The sequence below is a fragment of the Sceloporus occidentalis genome, unplaced genomic scaffold (assembly GCF_023333645.1).
Source record: "Sceloporus occidentalis isolate IW3139 unplaced genomic scaffold, rSceOcc1.0.p SCAF_21, whole genome shotgun sequence".
NCBI classification, from domain to species: domain Eukaryota; kingdom Metazoa; phylum Chordata; class Lepidosauria; order Squamata; family Phrynosomatidae; genus Sceloporus; species Sceloporus occidentalis.
The window spans coordinates 5,234,785-5,250,559 of NW_028317001.1; the positions used below are offsets into that span (position 1 = coordinate 5,234,785).

Here is a 15,775-nt window from a genome sequence, read left to right on the forward strand (position 1 = left end):
GCAATACCCACCACTAACCTCCCACTGCGCAGGCGCACACGCCCAAATCGCGTCTTTTCCCTTACTCTCGCGCCTTTCGCCCCTCCAAACCAATGCGCATGCGTCATTTACTCACTCTAGCGCCGCCTATCGGTATAGAGAAATGTCCTCCTCCAAGGCTTTTCTGAGCGCATGCGCACTGTTCTCCTGTGAAGCCCAAGCCTTGCCCTTCTTCCTAACGCGCTCCAAAAAGTCAGCATGCGCAGTAGGGACGAAAAAGAAATTCGTTGAAGGAGGGACTGAGAACAATGCGCGGCGCATGCGCAGTATCAAAAAACACCCCTGAAATCCTGATTTAAAGGTGAGTGGGACAGAAATGCTTTTAGATTTCTGGAAGGCTTAGAGAAACTGAGGCACTGCAAGTGGGGAAAAAAAACCATGGCACTAAAGCAGTTTGACACCTGTGGGATCCTGGGAGTTGTAGTCTGGACAGAGAACTACAAATCCCAGAATTCCATGGGAGGGGGATTTTGTAGTTTTTTGGTGAAGCAGGGCTCTGGGTGCCACAGAAAACTACAGATCCCAGGGCTTTGTAAAGTGGAGGCAGCCTCAGCACTGAAGAAAAGTTTTGACACCTCTTTTACCTGCCATGGCTTTGGAATCCTGGGATTTGTAGTTCTGGGAGAGGTTTTTTTCCCACCCTCCTCTGTGCTTCAGCAAACTACAGATCCCAAGGCTTTGTCTTTAACTGCCATGGCTTTGGAATCCTGGGATTTGTAGTTCTGGGAGAGATTCTTTTTTCACCCTCCTCTGGTGCTTCAGCAAACTACAGATCCCAGGATTCCACGGGCAATTAAAGAGGTGCTAAAAGTGTGGACCCTGCTCTAATTAACACAATTAATTGATGTCTAATTAACAAATTGTAAGCCGCTCTGATAGCCTTGGCTGAACAGCGAGGTATAAATAATAATAATAATAATAATTATTATTATTATTATTGACATGGCTCAGTGATGTAGGATTCCCAGAATTCCCTACCATTGAGCCAAGAAGGCACTTAAAGCGGTCTCAAACTGGATTGTCTCCACAGTGTCTGTTTTGGACCCAAGTCTATCTTTGGACCTAAGGCCAATGCGATCTTAGGCTGCGTCAATAGAAGTATAGCATCTAGATCAAGGGAAGTCATAGTGCCACTCTATTCTGCTTTGGTCAGGCATCACTTGGAATAATATTGTGTCCAGTTCTGGGCTCACAATTCAAAAAGGACATTGAGAAACTGGAGCCATGTGTCCAAAGGAGAGCAATGAAAATGGTGAAGGGTCTGGAAACCATGAAGCCCTATGAGGAGAGACTTAGGGAGTTGGGTATGTTTAGTCTGGAAAAGAGAAGGTTAAGAGGTGATATGATAGCCCTGTTTAAATATTTGAAAGGATGTCATGTTGAAGAGGGAGCAAGCTTGTTTTCTGCTGCTCCAGAGACTAGGACACAATGGAGCAATGGATGCAAGCTCCAGGAAAAGAGATCCCACCTCAGCATTAGGAGGAACTTCCTGAGAGTAAGGGCTGTTCAACAGAGGAACACACTCCCTCCTCGGAGTGCAGTGGAGTCTCCTTCCTTGGGGCTCTTTAAACAGAGGCTGGACAGCCATCTGTCAATAGGGATGCTTTGATGGAGAGTTCCTGCATGGCAGAACGGGCTTGGAGTGGATGGCCCTCGGGGTCTCTTCCAACTCTACGATTCTGTGATTCTGTCGTTTCATTTTAGGATCCAAGGTGGAGGATGTCAATCGTCACGATCCAGCTTGGCCAATGTGGGAACCAAGTCGGCCGCGAAGTGTTCGATACCATCTGCGCAGATCTGCGCAGCGGCCAGGGACTGTGTTCCAAAAAGGAAAACGATTCCTACCAGGCCGCCTGCAAAGAACGTTTTTTCAGCGAAGAGAAACCTGGAGGTATTGTATATATACTCGACTATAAGTTGGCCTCGCATATATATAAGTTGAAGGGCCAACATTATGGATTTTTGACATGGCCTTTGGATAAGTCAAAGGTAAAACGCAGAGGCATGTAACAAAGGATCTAAAGGATAAAGCAATGGAAAACGATGCCTGAGAACGTACAAAATTCCAGGATGCATAACTATTTGTATCCACACTTCCGCATCTGCGGCTTTGATTAATATGTATATCCTCTCCAGGAACTTCTAGATCCCCCCAGCGCAGAAGTTGACCATAGAGTTGTGCTGGAGGTACTTAGATGTTCTTAGAGAAAACACTTCTGTAGGCATTTGTGGGTCCTCCAGCATGACTCTATGATCAACCTCTGGCAGATGTTGACCACAGAGTTGCGCTGGAGGACCTGGAGATGCCTAGCAAATGTGGAGGGGCCATTGTTATTACATAATGAAAGACGTTGGCACCTTTTATCATCCTTGGTTTCTTCTTTTGTTTCCTCTTTGTTCATCTCTCCTTTCTAAAACGTGATTTGGCTTGCATTTTCTTCCCCTTCAGTGCTGGCCGCTCGCGCTGTTCTGGTGGACATGGAACCCAAAGTGATCGGACAGACTTTATCAGTGGCTTCCAAGTCCGGCAGCTGGACGTATGACCACCGGTCTCAATTCTGTCAAAAGCAAGGGTCAGGGAACAACTGGGCAAATGGGTATGTACGCTGGCATCAATGCTGGAAAGATATGCCAGTCTTTATATATTTTCCCAGAGAGTCGAAGGCTTTCAGGGCCAGCATCCATAGTTTGTTGTGGGTTTTTGGGGCTTTGTGGCCATGTTCTGGAAGAGACTCCAAGGAGGACACATGCTCATCGTTCTCCATCATCACCACCTCATGCAATGCCCTCTGCTTTGGGACCAGCAGTTGCCATTCCTCTTTGGGGAAGTACACCGCCACATCTTTAAAAGTCACCTTCTTCAAGGTTTCCTTCAGACCTTCACCTTTCTTCCTTCTTTTGGAAGCCATCTTGGAAAGATTCAGTCCGAAGAAATACGAAGGGATATAAAGAAAGCAAGGCAGTCCTATTTCGAATCTGGGATCACACCAGGAAAATGGCTCACCGCAAAGCTTGGACAAGTCACGCTCTCTCAGCCTCAGAGGACAGCAATGGCAAACCTCTGCTGATGAAACTTGCTCATTAAAAATAGAGAATGCAGTGATGATGGAGAACTATGAGCATGTGTCTTCCTTGGAGTCACACACTATATACATACCCAACTCCTCTTTTTTTGTGTTCTAGTTACTGCGTCCATGGGCCCAAACACAAAGAAGCGATCATGAACTTGGTCCGGAAAGAGGCCGAGAAATGCGACCGACTGAGTGGATTTCTCACCATCATGAGCATGGCTGGCGGAACCGGATCAGGCCTGGGTGCCTTTGTGACCGCAGACCTCAAAGACACATATCCCACCTCATTCCTGCTCAACCATGTCATCTGGCCCTATGGAACCGGTGAGGTGAATGTTGCAGCTCTGTTAACAACCATATTAGTATTATCAATATCAGTAGATTATCATCCTATTTATTTTTAACCGGACGTTTCCCCAAAGGCCAGGACTCAAGGCACACAGTACGGTTAAATCATGCTGCAGATCCAACATAGACATGTAGTTAAGCTGGCCGCAACACCATCTTAAGAAGCAAGTTCCAGAACCTGGAGTAGTCCTACTTCACTTCCCTATGAGTGTATTTGTGAATGTGGTGGGACTAAAAGAACGGCATTTTCTGGGGGTCTAAGAGCCCTTGTAGGGTCATACAGGGAAATATATTTTGTCAGAATAGACCAATACTTTCTAAGTAGTAAGCAAGTGCTCTTTCAGAGACCAATAGATGCAAATGTGCAGGGAACCAAAGCTACTGAAGGTATCCCAGCTGTCAATCTCCCATATGGAAACCTTTCAGATAGTCTCCATACCAAGTGCGTACTCCATCCATTACTTGGAGACACTATAATTTTGTGAGGACCCCAACTCCCAGGATCCCCAGCTTCTGTCCAGGGGATTCTGGGAGTTGTAGCCCCCTCCAAGGTTGCATCTCCAAGTTCTGGCTCTTCCTTTTGCTCCTCTCCAAAGACAGTTTTGTATCCTCCATGAGGAAAATGGTGAACCCATGAAGTCGTTGCCTTTAGAACCGAGCGATTAGCCTCTCCTTTAATGCATCCTCTTCTTTTCCAGGTAATTGTGCAAAACTACAATGCCGTCTTGACCCTCTCGCACCTTTACCAGTCCTCCGATGCCATCCTGGTTCACGAAAACGATGCCGTCCACAAGATCTGTGGGCAGCTCATGAACATCAAGCAGATCTCTTTCCGGGACGTCAACCGAGTCATTGCACATCAGCTGGGGAGTGTATTCCAGCCGGCTTACTCCGAAGGAGCCACCCACTACAACAGAAGTCCCCTAGGTATGTGGTATTAACTACACAACTTAGAAACGTCTCTAAGTTACTAGCACTCAGGCCTCCTCACCAGGCTATCTATGCCTGTCTTGTTTCTCCCCTTCTCCTTAGGGAGTCTAATGGAAGTTCTCGTTCCCCATCCCGAGTTCAAGATGCTGGGTCTCCGGAACATTCCTCAAATGTCTGAAAATTCCCTCCCCTTTACGACGTTCGCGTGGCCTGGGCTCCTGAAACACCTGCGGCAGATGCTCATCGCAAACGCAAAAATGGAAGAAGGTAAGGGGCCACCAACGAATCCAGACCGCATCCAGCGTGGAGCCTCCTATATTAAATGGTGTCTACAGGCGGAAGACGACAGGCGTTAAAGTTGCACCCTTGGCTAGAATTCAGAAAGGTTGGCAGGATTAAGGAATTTAAAATTGTCTACTAAATACCTCCTCTAACCACAGGTCTCAGAATATAGTTCTATAGCTTGAACATGGCTGGCTGGGGGCTTCAAAGTAGTTCAAAAAAGTAACTTTCCCAAGCCCTTCATTTGACCACTTAACCCCAACAGGAGGAGCCATTCTTACACACTCAAAGTCTTTAGAGTTGAACATGCCCTGAGTTGGGCAGACTCCTAGATCCCTTTGATACCACTTTTAACTGCCATGGTTGCATCTTATGGAATCTAGGGATGTGTAGTTTGGTGAGGCAGTGGCGCCGTCCGTAGCAGGGAAGAATGCGGAACGGCTCATGAAACTACTTTCTTTAAGAGTATCTGCTGTCTCTCTCTGCTCCTGTACACGTGCCTTAGCTCGGTTACTGATTGCTTTAAGTTAGCAAGGAAGGAAACTAGAGACATCCCTAGCAAGTCTCAGTGTGTGCTTAGGGAAACGTAGTCTGTTGAAAATTCACTGAGTGGTGGCAGCGAGATACAGGATCTCAAGGGGTTTCATTCAGCTCAGTAGGGGAGTGGGAATGGAGACCTAGGAGATCCTAGAAGGGAAGTTTAAGGGACTCCCTGGGAGTAAGAGCCAAGCACAGGGCTGATTGCCCCCAGGGATCACCACATGCGGAACGGCTCATGAAACTACAAATCCCAATAATCCCTAGGAAGGAGACGTGCCACTTAAAGCAGCACCACTGCGTTGTGTGAAAGAGAACTTAGTTTTGACGCACTTGTTTCCAGGTATCGACTGGCAGGTGCGGCCTCCTGTGCCTGGGCTCCCTGCCCCTCAGAAAGAGTCTCCGAACCGGACAGTTCATTTCAACACCTCCATCGCCAACCTGGTGACCTTGCGAGGCAAAGACGTACAGAGTGCCGATCTAGGTGAGAAACGGTTGGGAGTTAAAGGCTTTCATGGCTGGCATCCATAGTTTTTTTGGGTTGGGAGTTAGCCACGCATGCTTTCTCTGCTCTGTGGACACTTAGGCCTGTTACAGACTGTCAAAATAAAGCTGCTTCGGGTCTCTTTGGAGGTATGCTATTTAAATGATGCATGGGTCCTAAGAGTCCGGAGGTCGCGCCAAAGCCACACTCCATTCCTAAGCACTGGAGTGCAGCTTTGGTGCAGCTTCCGGATTCTTCGGATGCATGCGTCATTTAAACAGCATACCTCCAAAGAGACCCAAAGCAGCTTTATTTTGGCAGTCTGTAACAGGCCTTACTTTCCTTTTTTCCTAAGCTACCTTGAATCCCAGCATCCAAAAAAATAACAGTAATTATTATTTTTATAGGTACACCTCCATTAATGAAATAGATGTGTTCCTGGGCATGAATTCTTGAATAGAAACCTTAGTACCAAAGGAAGAAATAACATGGAAAGAATGTTTTTTTTGGTGGGGTTTTTCTCTGAAGATGCCAGTCGCAGATGCCGGCGAAATGTCAGGAATAAACTCTTCTAGAACATGGACACTTAGCCCAAAAAACCCACAGAAAACTATGGATGCCGGCCATGAAAGCCTCCGACTTCACAATGGAAAGAATAGGCAAAGGTTTCTTAAACACATAAACAAGAGCGGTGCAGCATATTTCGGCACACTTTGTATTCAAAATTAAGTAAAGTGTTCAGATTCTTTATCCATGGATTCAACCACCCATGGCTTTAAAGCATGTTATTCTTGTTATAGGAGGTTTCCGAGACCCTGCTTTATATACCTCTTGGCTAAACGCTCCAGAGGACACCCTGACCATCTGGAAAACCCCAAGAGCCTTTAATAGATATGAGAAATCCGCATCTCTGGTGAGCAACAGCCAGTTTTTGCTGAAGCCCCTCGACGGCGTCGTGGGGAAGGCCTGGAAAATGTTCGCCTCCAAGTAAGTCGGGAAAATGCTTTTTAATATGCCGTTAACTCCGAATTCTCAGTGGGACAAAATGAAAAGGAATTCATCAATACTGCCAGCCAACTAAGCTATTGTTCATGCTGGGAGGTGTAGTCCCCAAAGTGACTTTCCCAACCTCTGAACAAAGCAATCTGGATGTTTTCTTGTGCCGAAAGTCCCAGCCATAGATTAAAACCAGCAGAATAATATGAGCTGTGAATACCCGAAGCCCTGTTACTTTTTCAGGGCATTATAGCCACCGCCGAGGCCTGTTGCTCACCGAATCGTATTGTTCATTCCGCGCAGGGCTTACGTTCACCAGTACGCCAAGTTTGGGTTGGACGAAGATGCTTTTCTGGACTCTTTCACAACTCTGGAACAGGTGATCTCAAGCTATGCCAGCCTCTGATTTCAAAGCCATCTTTCGCCAGCCTGGGACTGGCTGCGCAGAGCTGAAGCCCTAGGAAGGGGGCGGAAAGGCCATATTGAAGGGTGCAAGGTATATATCTTTCACTGTTGATGGAGAGACACATGAGAGCCAAGAGTCCAGCATGAAGAGCCTTTCTGAAGCACCCATATCTCAGGCAAGCTTGGGGGTTTATGCACATGCGGAGCTCTATGGCTGGAGCATCAGGGAGAGCTCTGCATTGCAATAGGTGTCATTAACGCAAGCACCTATCTGTACGGAAACGGCGTTTTCCACAAGCTACAGAGCACCCAAGACTCTGGACAAAGGCTAGAGCTTTTAGACATTGGCCAGTAAAAAGCACAAGTCACACAGGGATCAGGGTTACCCTCGCCAGCACCTTTTATGTTTAAAATGCAACAATGCTTATAAAATAAACTTGATTTCCGATGGTGCCGTGTGCGTTCATGATTCGACAGCCCACACCTAGCTTGTCCTTTCTAGATCTGCATCTTCTTCACTTCCATGGAGCTCAGGATATTACATTAAGAACTGTACTTGCAGCAGCTGCATAGGTTGTGCGAAGGAGCGAGATAGTGAGCCGCCAAGGTTTCTCAACTTTTGGGCCTCCAGATGTTTTGGACTTCGGTTCCCAGAAGTCCCAGTCAGTATGCTCATGGTTCAGGAATTCTGGGAGTTGAAGTCTCAAACATCTAGAGGACCAAAGGTTGGGAACACTGTGCTAGACCAAGGGAAATTGTGAGGCTTTCCAGTTCCTGGATTGCAGCTGCCACCATGACTACTTGATGGACATTGTAGTCTAACAGGCTATAGGAGAAACACTGATTCCCTCCCCTCCCAGTGTTTGATAGTAGGGTTGGGATTGGAATATATTTCTATTCTGTGAGTGTCCAACATCCTCTTGTCTCTAACAAACTGGCTCTAGAGATGTGTGAAGGCAGGGTTCCCAGTCCGCTCACCCATAGGCCAGTTAGCAATACCAACCACTGTAACATAAGGATGTATTCTTTGCATAAGGAGAGAAATTCATGGGGCTCACCATAAATCAGTAAGGCACAGTACTATATGGTTTCAAGCATCTACTAGGGGTCTTTTAAGGTAGGGATAAAGTAACCCCCCCTTATCCAAGACCCTCAGTGGAGGCCTGAAATTGCAAATGGTCCCAAACTCTATACCTGTAATGTTTTCAGACCTTAGTATGTGACCATGTTCTAGAAGAGTTTATTCCTGACGTTTCGCCAGCATCTGTGGCTGGCATCTTCGGAGAAAGAGGATGGCATCTGAAGATGGCAGCCACAGATGCTGGCGAAACGTCAGCAATAAACTCTTCTAGAACATGGCCACAGAGCCCGAAAAACCCACAAGAAACTATGGATGCCGGCCATGAAAGCCTTCGACTCCACTTTTTGGAATTTGATTGTGCGTAACAAATTGCAAAGAGCAAAACTGTGGGACTACATTACATTTTTGTGCTATGGCTGACTGCAAGTAAATGAAATTGTGGATACGAGTGGACTACTCTCTTTTACTTTTAATATATGGATGTAGACACAGACGCATCCCATGATCGGTTCGCCGTAGGGTTGCCATACGTTGGGAACAACTAGAAGGCATGTAACAACTGTATTTTACTTTTATTACTTCAGTTAGTCTTAAAGGTGCTACAAGATCTCTTCACATACTTTTAATAGATAGATGTATGCACAAAAACAACCCACAAGATGGCGTAGTTGTCTAGCCCTACAAAGAAAGATAGACAAACTGCAGCATGCGAGAAGTGCTCTTAGCATAAGAATTTCCATAGTCTAATGCTATTTATTGCTCTTGGTTTTGGATTCTCAGCCCCAGGAGCAAGCGGAGTACTCCGCAGAACAACCTCAAGCAAAAAGGTCCTTGGCTGGATATTTTGGATATAAGGAGAGGCGGACACTTGTTAACATTCAAAATTATAGCCATGTTAGTCTGTAAAATCGGTACATAGAGAGATCTTGTAGCGCCTTTGAGACTCACTGAAAGAAAGAAGTTGGCAGCAGGAGCTTTCCTAGATGCCAATTTCTTTCATTTAGTCTCAAAGGCGCTACAAGATCGCTCTGCGCTTGTTAAAAGGTATGTAGAGAGCTCTAAATGAAGACAAAATGTGGTCAATCTTGGCGCAATCCTGTTGGGTAGACCTACAGAATCCACTGTTGAATGATGAACCGACACATAGGTAAATCCAACTGAACCAATGGGTCTGCTCTCATTGGGACTCTGTTTCTTGAAGAAGACACAAACTAGGAGAGGTTTGCAGCAGTTTGCTTTTGCCTGAGCCTCCTGGGAAAGGCAAGATTGTCCCTTCTTTCCCTCCCACTGAGTTAACTCAGGGCAAACTACATCATCATCATCATCATCATCACCTTATTATAATAATTATTATGTATTTTGAACTCATTTTGCAGCAACTGAAGTACGCTGAGGACAAAACGGGAGGAAGAGGGAGAAACTGGGACGCTTTAGAAGCGGCTGAAAAAGTGGGATGGCAGAGGATTAACCAGGACAGTCCCTTCCAAATTGGGACAGTTGGAGGATATGCATCTGCGGCAATGTTTTCCCCGATCTGATTGTGGGAGTGCGTTTTCTCATTGTTTTCAAAGCTCTTACCTTATATTTAAAACATGGCCAAGCTCCCCAAGCACTTTTAAAGGCTTAAGCACTTAAGAGAAAAGAAGGGAGGGCGGCCAAACCATGTAAACAGTATTTGTACCAGTCAAGTTGACAAATGGTTAGGCGGGACCTGCATTCGCTGGTCTTTCACGCAACGGCGGAGAGAGAGAACTTTGCACCGCTGTTGTTCTCCAAAGGTTGTCGCTCTCCAAAGGCCTCCGGTTACGTTAGCAGACTGGCCCAAAGTTCATAACTTTCGGAGGACGTCACCGGTTTGCCCCCTGTTTAGATTGTAAAAAGCATTCCCTTACGAAAGAATCGGCATTTCCACAACGCTTCCAAGCCTTTGGGAGAAGGGCTCTCGGTTGCTTCATGCCTTTTCTTCCTCCACATCTGAGTGATATAAATATATTATTTCACCCAAGTATATCCAGTATCTGCAGGCGTATTTTTGTATTATATTATCGTTGTCATTTGTCTTCAAGTCATTTCGGACTCATGGAGACCCAAAGGCGAACCTATAATGTGGGTTTCTGAGGCTGAGAGTGTGTGTTTTGCCCAATGTCACCCATTGGGTTCCCATGGCCAAGTGGGGATTTTAGCCTTAGCCCCATGTTCAAAGCACACCGCGCTTTGCGAGCCATAAAGAGAGGTAGGTAAGAAATAGAATTATGATGATGATGATGATTATCATCATCATCATCTCAGCCTCAGAAGACCATGATAGGGTTTGCCATTGAAATCTCACATTGGGAATCTGGGCGACGTTTTCTCCCATCAGGGTGAGTGCAACTAAATTAGGGCTGCATCCGCGCTGCGGAAAATGACGCCGTTCGACACTGCTTTAATTGCCACGGTTCAAGGCTATGGGTTTTGTTGTGGCACCAGAGTTCTCTGGCAGAGAAGGCTAAATATCTCACAAAACAATAAACCGCAGAGTGCCATCGGGGCATTAAACTGCATTGTCAAACCCTGCATGTTATGGATTTCGATGGTCCCTCACTGCTCCTTGATAAGGAGTCCAAGTAGACCACAAGTTGAATAGGAGTCAACAGAGCGATGCGGCAGCTAAAAAGGCCAATGCAATTTTAGGCTGCATCAATAGAAGTATAGTGTCTAGATCAAGAGAAGTAATAGTGCCACTATATTCTGCTTTGGTCAGGCCCCACCTGGAATATTGTGTCCAGTTCTGGGCCCCACAATTCAAAAAGGATATGGAGAAACTGGAGCGTGTCCAAAGGAGAGCGACTGAAATGGTGAAGGGTTTGGAAGCCATGCCCTATGAGGAACGACTTAGGGAGCTGAGGATGTTTAGCCTGGAGAAAAGAAGATTAAGAGGTGATATGATAGCCCTGTTTAAATATTTGAAGGGATGTCATATTGAGGAGGGAGCAAGCTTGTTTTCTGCTGCTCCAGAGATTAGGACACAAAGCAATGGATACAAGCTACAGGAAAGATTCCACCTAACATTAGGAGGGATTTCTGATAGTAAAAGCTGTTTGACAGTAGAAGACACTCCTTGGGTTAGGGTTAGGGTTAGGGTTAGGGTGGAGTCTCCTTCCTTGGAAGTCTTTACACAGAGTCTGGATGGCCATCTCTCGGGGATGCTTTGATTTGGATTTCCTGCATGGCAGAATGGGGTTGGACTGGATGGCCCTTGGGGATCTCTTCCAACTCTAGGATTCTATGGTAAACCTTGCAAAAGTATATCCGAGGCCTGAGAGAACCTTTCAGGGCTTGGCACCGGTTATACCACCCTCTGCGTGTATGTAGAAAGAACAAGGCATGCCCTGGCATTGCCTTGCGTAAGCGAAGAGGGCCTCTGACTGAGAAATGAGTTAACAGGAAGAAAGAATTGACGGAGGGGGAAAAGAGAAAGAACGAGAGAAACAGAGAGGACGGTTTTTATGCAAAGTTGTGAGCAATAAAAGAAGTAACACAAGCGTTTGGTTTGAAGCAAGCCTTTTTTTCTATTCCATTCCCCTCCCTTTTCCCCCCCCCATTAAGAGATGTGGACTAAAATTGCAAAAGTGGTTTCCAAACAATGGTCCTCCAGGTATTTTGGACTTCAGCTCCCAGAATCCCCAGTCAATTTGGCCAACGGTCAAGGATTCTGGGAGCTGAAGTCCAAAACATCTGGAAGACAAAGGTTCGGGAACCTCTGCTAAATGTTTAACACAGTTGAATGCGGTGCTGATTGAAACTGGTTTATATTGGCGCAAGAGGGGATCATCTTAGTTATAAAACTTACCGGACAACAGTGGTTCCCAAACTGGGATCCTTAGGGTTTTTTGGACTTCAGCTCCCAACAACCTCAGTCAGACAATGTTCAGGGATGCTGGGAACTGAAGTCCAAAACACCTGGAAGGCCAAAGGAACCATGTAACCTATCTGAGGCCAGTCTACCTTGCAAGGCTGGCCCAAGACATGCAAATGTTTGGATGCCTAAACTCTACTTCCAAATGTTTGGTAGGAGTTTAGAGTTAATGCATTGGAGCCAAAGGTGCCACAAATGTGACCGTCCGAATTGTCCAGTTCCCATCAAGATCCACATGGAAGTGTAACCATCTCTTTTTATGGGAACTTCTCCAGCAGACAAATTTCTTAGGCGTTGTACCTCTGTCTAGCCCTGTAGTATCTGCATATCTCTCCCCTTCTCTTGCCTTTGCTAAGCCCTTCTCCAAAGCTCCACTAAAGATGGTTATCGCCTTGCAATCCATCCCTGAGACCTCTAATCCACCCCTTGGCTGCAATCTCTCTCTTTTTTGTTTTCCAACCTGCCTGCCTCCGGTTATTTCTCTTGCGGCATCCAATGCGTTAGTCATTTGGGACCCGTGACTCAGCGCAAGGCAGGTAACCTTTTTCCCAGAAGCAAAATGTGCTGCTCCTTTGGGTGCGGCTTCATCTTGGTCACAGCAGCAGCTTGGTTCTGCAAAGAGGACAATGGAAAGGGTGAACTATATATATATATATACACACACACACACACACACACACACACACACACACACAACCGGAACTTCTTGGTTGCTGCGTCAAGGACTCCGAACAGTTGCATTTACTTTGACAGAGGTGTGACTCGCCTCTGGTTAGAGCTTGGACAAGTTCCTTTTCAAGGAACTACACTTCTTCTAGTGGCTACGGCTCTGGAGACCAGGTTCAATTCACTTTTGGCCATGAAACCCACCGGATGACCTTCGGCAAGTCACAAGCTCTCAGCCTCAGCGGAAGGCCAGGGCACATCTCTTCTTAACAAACCATATCCAAGAAAACCCTATAACAGGTTGCCATAAGTTGGAAATGACTTAAAAGCAGACGCAACACACGCACAAATTCTTCTACCAGTTGTGGTCCCCAAGAGTAATGTCCCCCTTCCTTTAAGGATGAGAGTAAACTCATGCCTCCATCTTTGCGGCTTTGATTATTCATGGATTTGATTCATATGTTCTCTCTAGGAATATTTAGGTCCTCCAGTGCAACTCTAGGGTCAACTTTAACTAAAAGTTGCACTGAAAGGCCTAGAGATTCCTAGAGAGAATACTCTACTAGGCCTTTGTATCTCCTCCAGCGCAGTTCTATGGTCAGTGTCTGTCGGACGTTGACCACAGAGTTGCACCGGAGGACCTAGAGATCCCTAGAGAGAATACTCTACTAGGCCTTTGTATCTCCTCCAGTGCAGTTCAATGGTCAGTGTCTGTCGGACGTTGACCACAGAGTTGCACCGGAGGACCTAGAGATCCCTAGAGAGGGGTCCTCTCAGGTAAAAACATTGCGTTTTTGTTATATGCGCTTTTCCCATATTGTATTAGTGACTTTTATTGGATACTTTCTGCATTTCCTTTGCAGTTCGAAGCTGCTAAACGAAGACTGTTATTAACTTTAATTAGCCTGAATGAGTTAACTTGTATTAGTTGGATTTAGAATTTGAAGCTGCTAAATGAAGACTGTTATTAATGTTAATTAGTCTGAATGAGTTAACTTGCATTAGTGGCTTTTTGGATACTTTCTGCATTAGTCTTGCAGTTCGAAGCTGCTAAAAGAAGACTATTATTAACTTGAATTAGTCTGAATGAGTTAACTTGTATTAGTAATTTTGTTGGATACTTTCCCGCCTGGATTCCCTGTGATTGGGCAGGATATAAGTATATTATTATTATTATTATTATTATTATTATTATTATTATTGTTGTTGTTGTTGTTGTTGTTGTTGTTGTTATTATTATTATTATTATTATTATTATTATTATTATTATTCTGCATTAGTCTTGTGGTTCAAAGTGGCCAAATGAAGACTGGGAACAGATTGCGGGAGTGAATTTGACTGTATTGTACGGGTCTATGACCGTAATAAAGATGACCTGAACTGTATTGTTAACCCCGTTTGTATAGATCTTATGGTATAGTATGGCATTGCGTATAACAGGAATAATCAAAACATGTGAAAGGAGAGAAACATACGGACAACTTGAATGAGATGTGGTTGCCCTTCATTTCATTAATAAATAAAAGAATATTAGTTCATTGCTGGAAACTGGACCTGCAGCAATTGCTAACCCTTATTCCAGCAAAATAAAGGATGGATGTAAGGAAAGTCACGTAGTAAGAAACGGCACCATCCTTTCTTCTCCTGTGAAGTACCTTTTTTAGGAACGGCAGTGAGTTTATTATGGCCTTCGACCATGGCGTCCGGCACGCACCGAAAGCGCCTGGAATGTTATCAGCCTTCCGATGTTGATGGTCAGATTAGCTCTCTCTCGTCCCAGATAAGAAAAACACTGTGCTCCTCCTCTGCTTTCTTGGCCCTTGCTCCGGGAGATGCTCAAAGAAAGGGACGATCGGTCGCTCATGGAAGGGAGAAAGAAAAGATGGGGTCAACGTCTATGGTCAGTCTGCATGGCAAGGCTTAAATGCACCCATGGGCCGGCTCTACTCTTAGGCACAGAGGGGCAATTGCCTTGGGCAGCAAAGACAAGGGGATGGCAGTACAGGGATGGAGCTGTCGTTGTGCGCCTTCAAGTCTTTTCCGACTCATGGTGACCCTATCATGGGGTTTTCTTGGCAAGATTGCTTCAGAGGAGGTTTGCCATGGCCTTCCCCTGAGGTTGAGAGTATGTGGCTTGCCAAAGGTCCGCCAGAAGGTTTCCATGGCCAAGAGGGGATTCGAGATATAAATCCATCAGCGATCCCTTTATTGGACAACCAAAATGCATAACATACTTGTTGTGAAAGCTTGCAACAAGTATATTGTGCATTTCAGGTGGCCAATAAAGGGTTCACTGATGGATTTGTGTTTGCATTTGTTAAATGGCCAACGCAGCTATCCCTGAAAGTGTGTGTGTGTGTGTGTGTGTGTGTGTGTGTGTGTATATGTGTGTGTGTGTGTATATATATATACACACACACACACGCGCGCACACACACATATCAAGGGATTTGATACACACACACACACACTGTTTATATATATATATACATACACACATATACATATATATATACACACACACACAGAGACACAGTATATATATATATATATATATATATAGAGAGAGAGAGAGAGAGAGAGAGAGAGAGAGAGGAAGAGATACTATATATATCTATAGACACTATATACTATATATACAGATACACACAATATACACACTACACACGTAGTATGTCTGTCTGTCTGTCTGTCTGTCTGTCTGTCTGTCTGTCTGTCTGTCTATCTATCTATCATCTACCTACCTACCTACCTACCTACCTACCTACCTACCTAATCTATCATAGTATGTATATAGTAATATATGTTGTGCTTCTTTCCATCAGAACAATGGTCTCTAAAGGGCCATTTTTGGTGGTCAGGGCCCTCAGAAAATGGAGGAAGGGATGTCTCTTACAAGGGCTTCTCTTCACCTCATAACATCCCTATGTTCAGCCCTTCTTGAGGGGAAAATGTGGGACAGGCACGCATAGAAATGTGATATATTTATATATGAAGGTGACGCAGAAGGCCCAAACTTCCTTGTGAATTTTAATACA

General features: G+C 45.3%; 1 protein-coding gene across 2 annotated transcripts; it reads left to right on the forward strand.

Moving 5' to 3' along the window:
* The first annotated feature begins 255 nt into the window (after positions 1–255).
* Positions 256–7,536, forward strand: LOC149301473 (tubulin delta chain-like). 2 transcript variants are annotated; one of them, XM_089483968.1, is made up of 9 exons: positions 256–340; positions 1,744–1,930; positions 2,489–2,636; positions 3,223–3,439; positions 4,157–4,385; positions 4,491–4,655; positions 5,551–5,691; positions 6,492–6,678; positions 6,991–7,536. In XM_089483968.1, the coding sequence occupies exons 2-9, from the start codon at positions 1,759–1,761 to the stop codon at positions 7,091–7,093; spliced, it is 1,362 nt and encodes a 453-aa protein (XP_089340094.1). In that variant the 5' UTR covers positions 256–340; positions 1,744–1,758; the 3' UTR covers positions 7,094–7,536. The 2 variants fall into 2 exon arrangements, with proteins under 2 accessions (XP_089340094.1, XP_089340095.1); XM_089483969.1 differs by lacking the exons at positions 256–340; positions 1,744–1,930; positions 2,489–2,636 and having other exon boundaries at positions 3,311–3,434.
* Positions 7,537–15,775: the final 8,239 nt, after the last annotated feature.

Bases quoted from the DNA above. Each gene is read 5' to 3' on its own strand.
- LOC149301473 (XM_089483968.1), top strand. From the start codon at position 1,759: ATGTCAATCGTCACGATCCAGCTTGGCCAATGTGGGAACCAAGTCGGC. The intron at 2,637-3,222 runs GTATGTACGCTG...TTTGTGTTCTAG, and splicing joins GGGAACAACTGGGCAAATGG to TTACTGCGTCCATGGGCCCA. The intron at 4,656-5,550 runs GTAAGGGGCCAC...ACTTGTTTCCAG, and splicing joins AAACGCAAAAATGGAAGAAG to GTATCGACTGGCAGGTGCGG.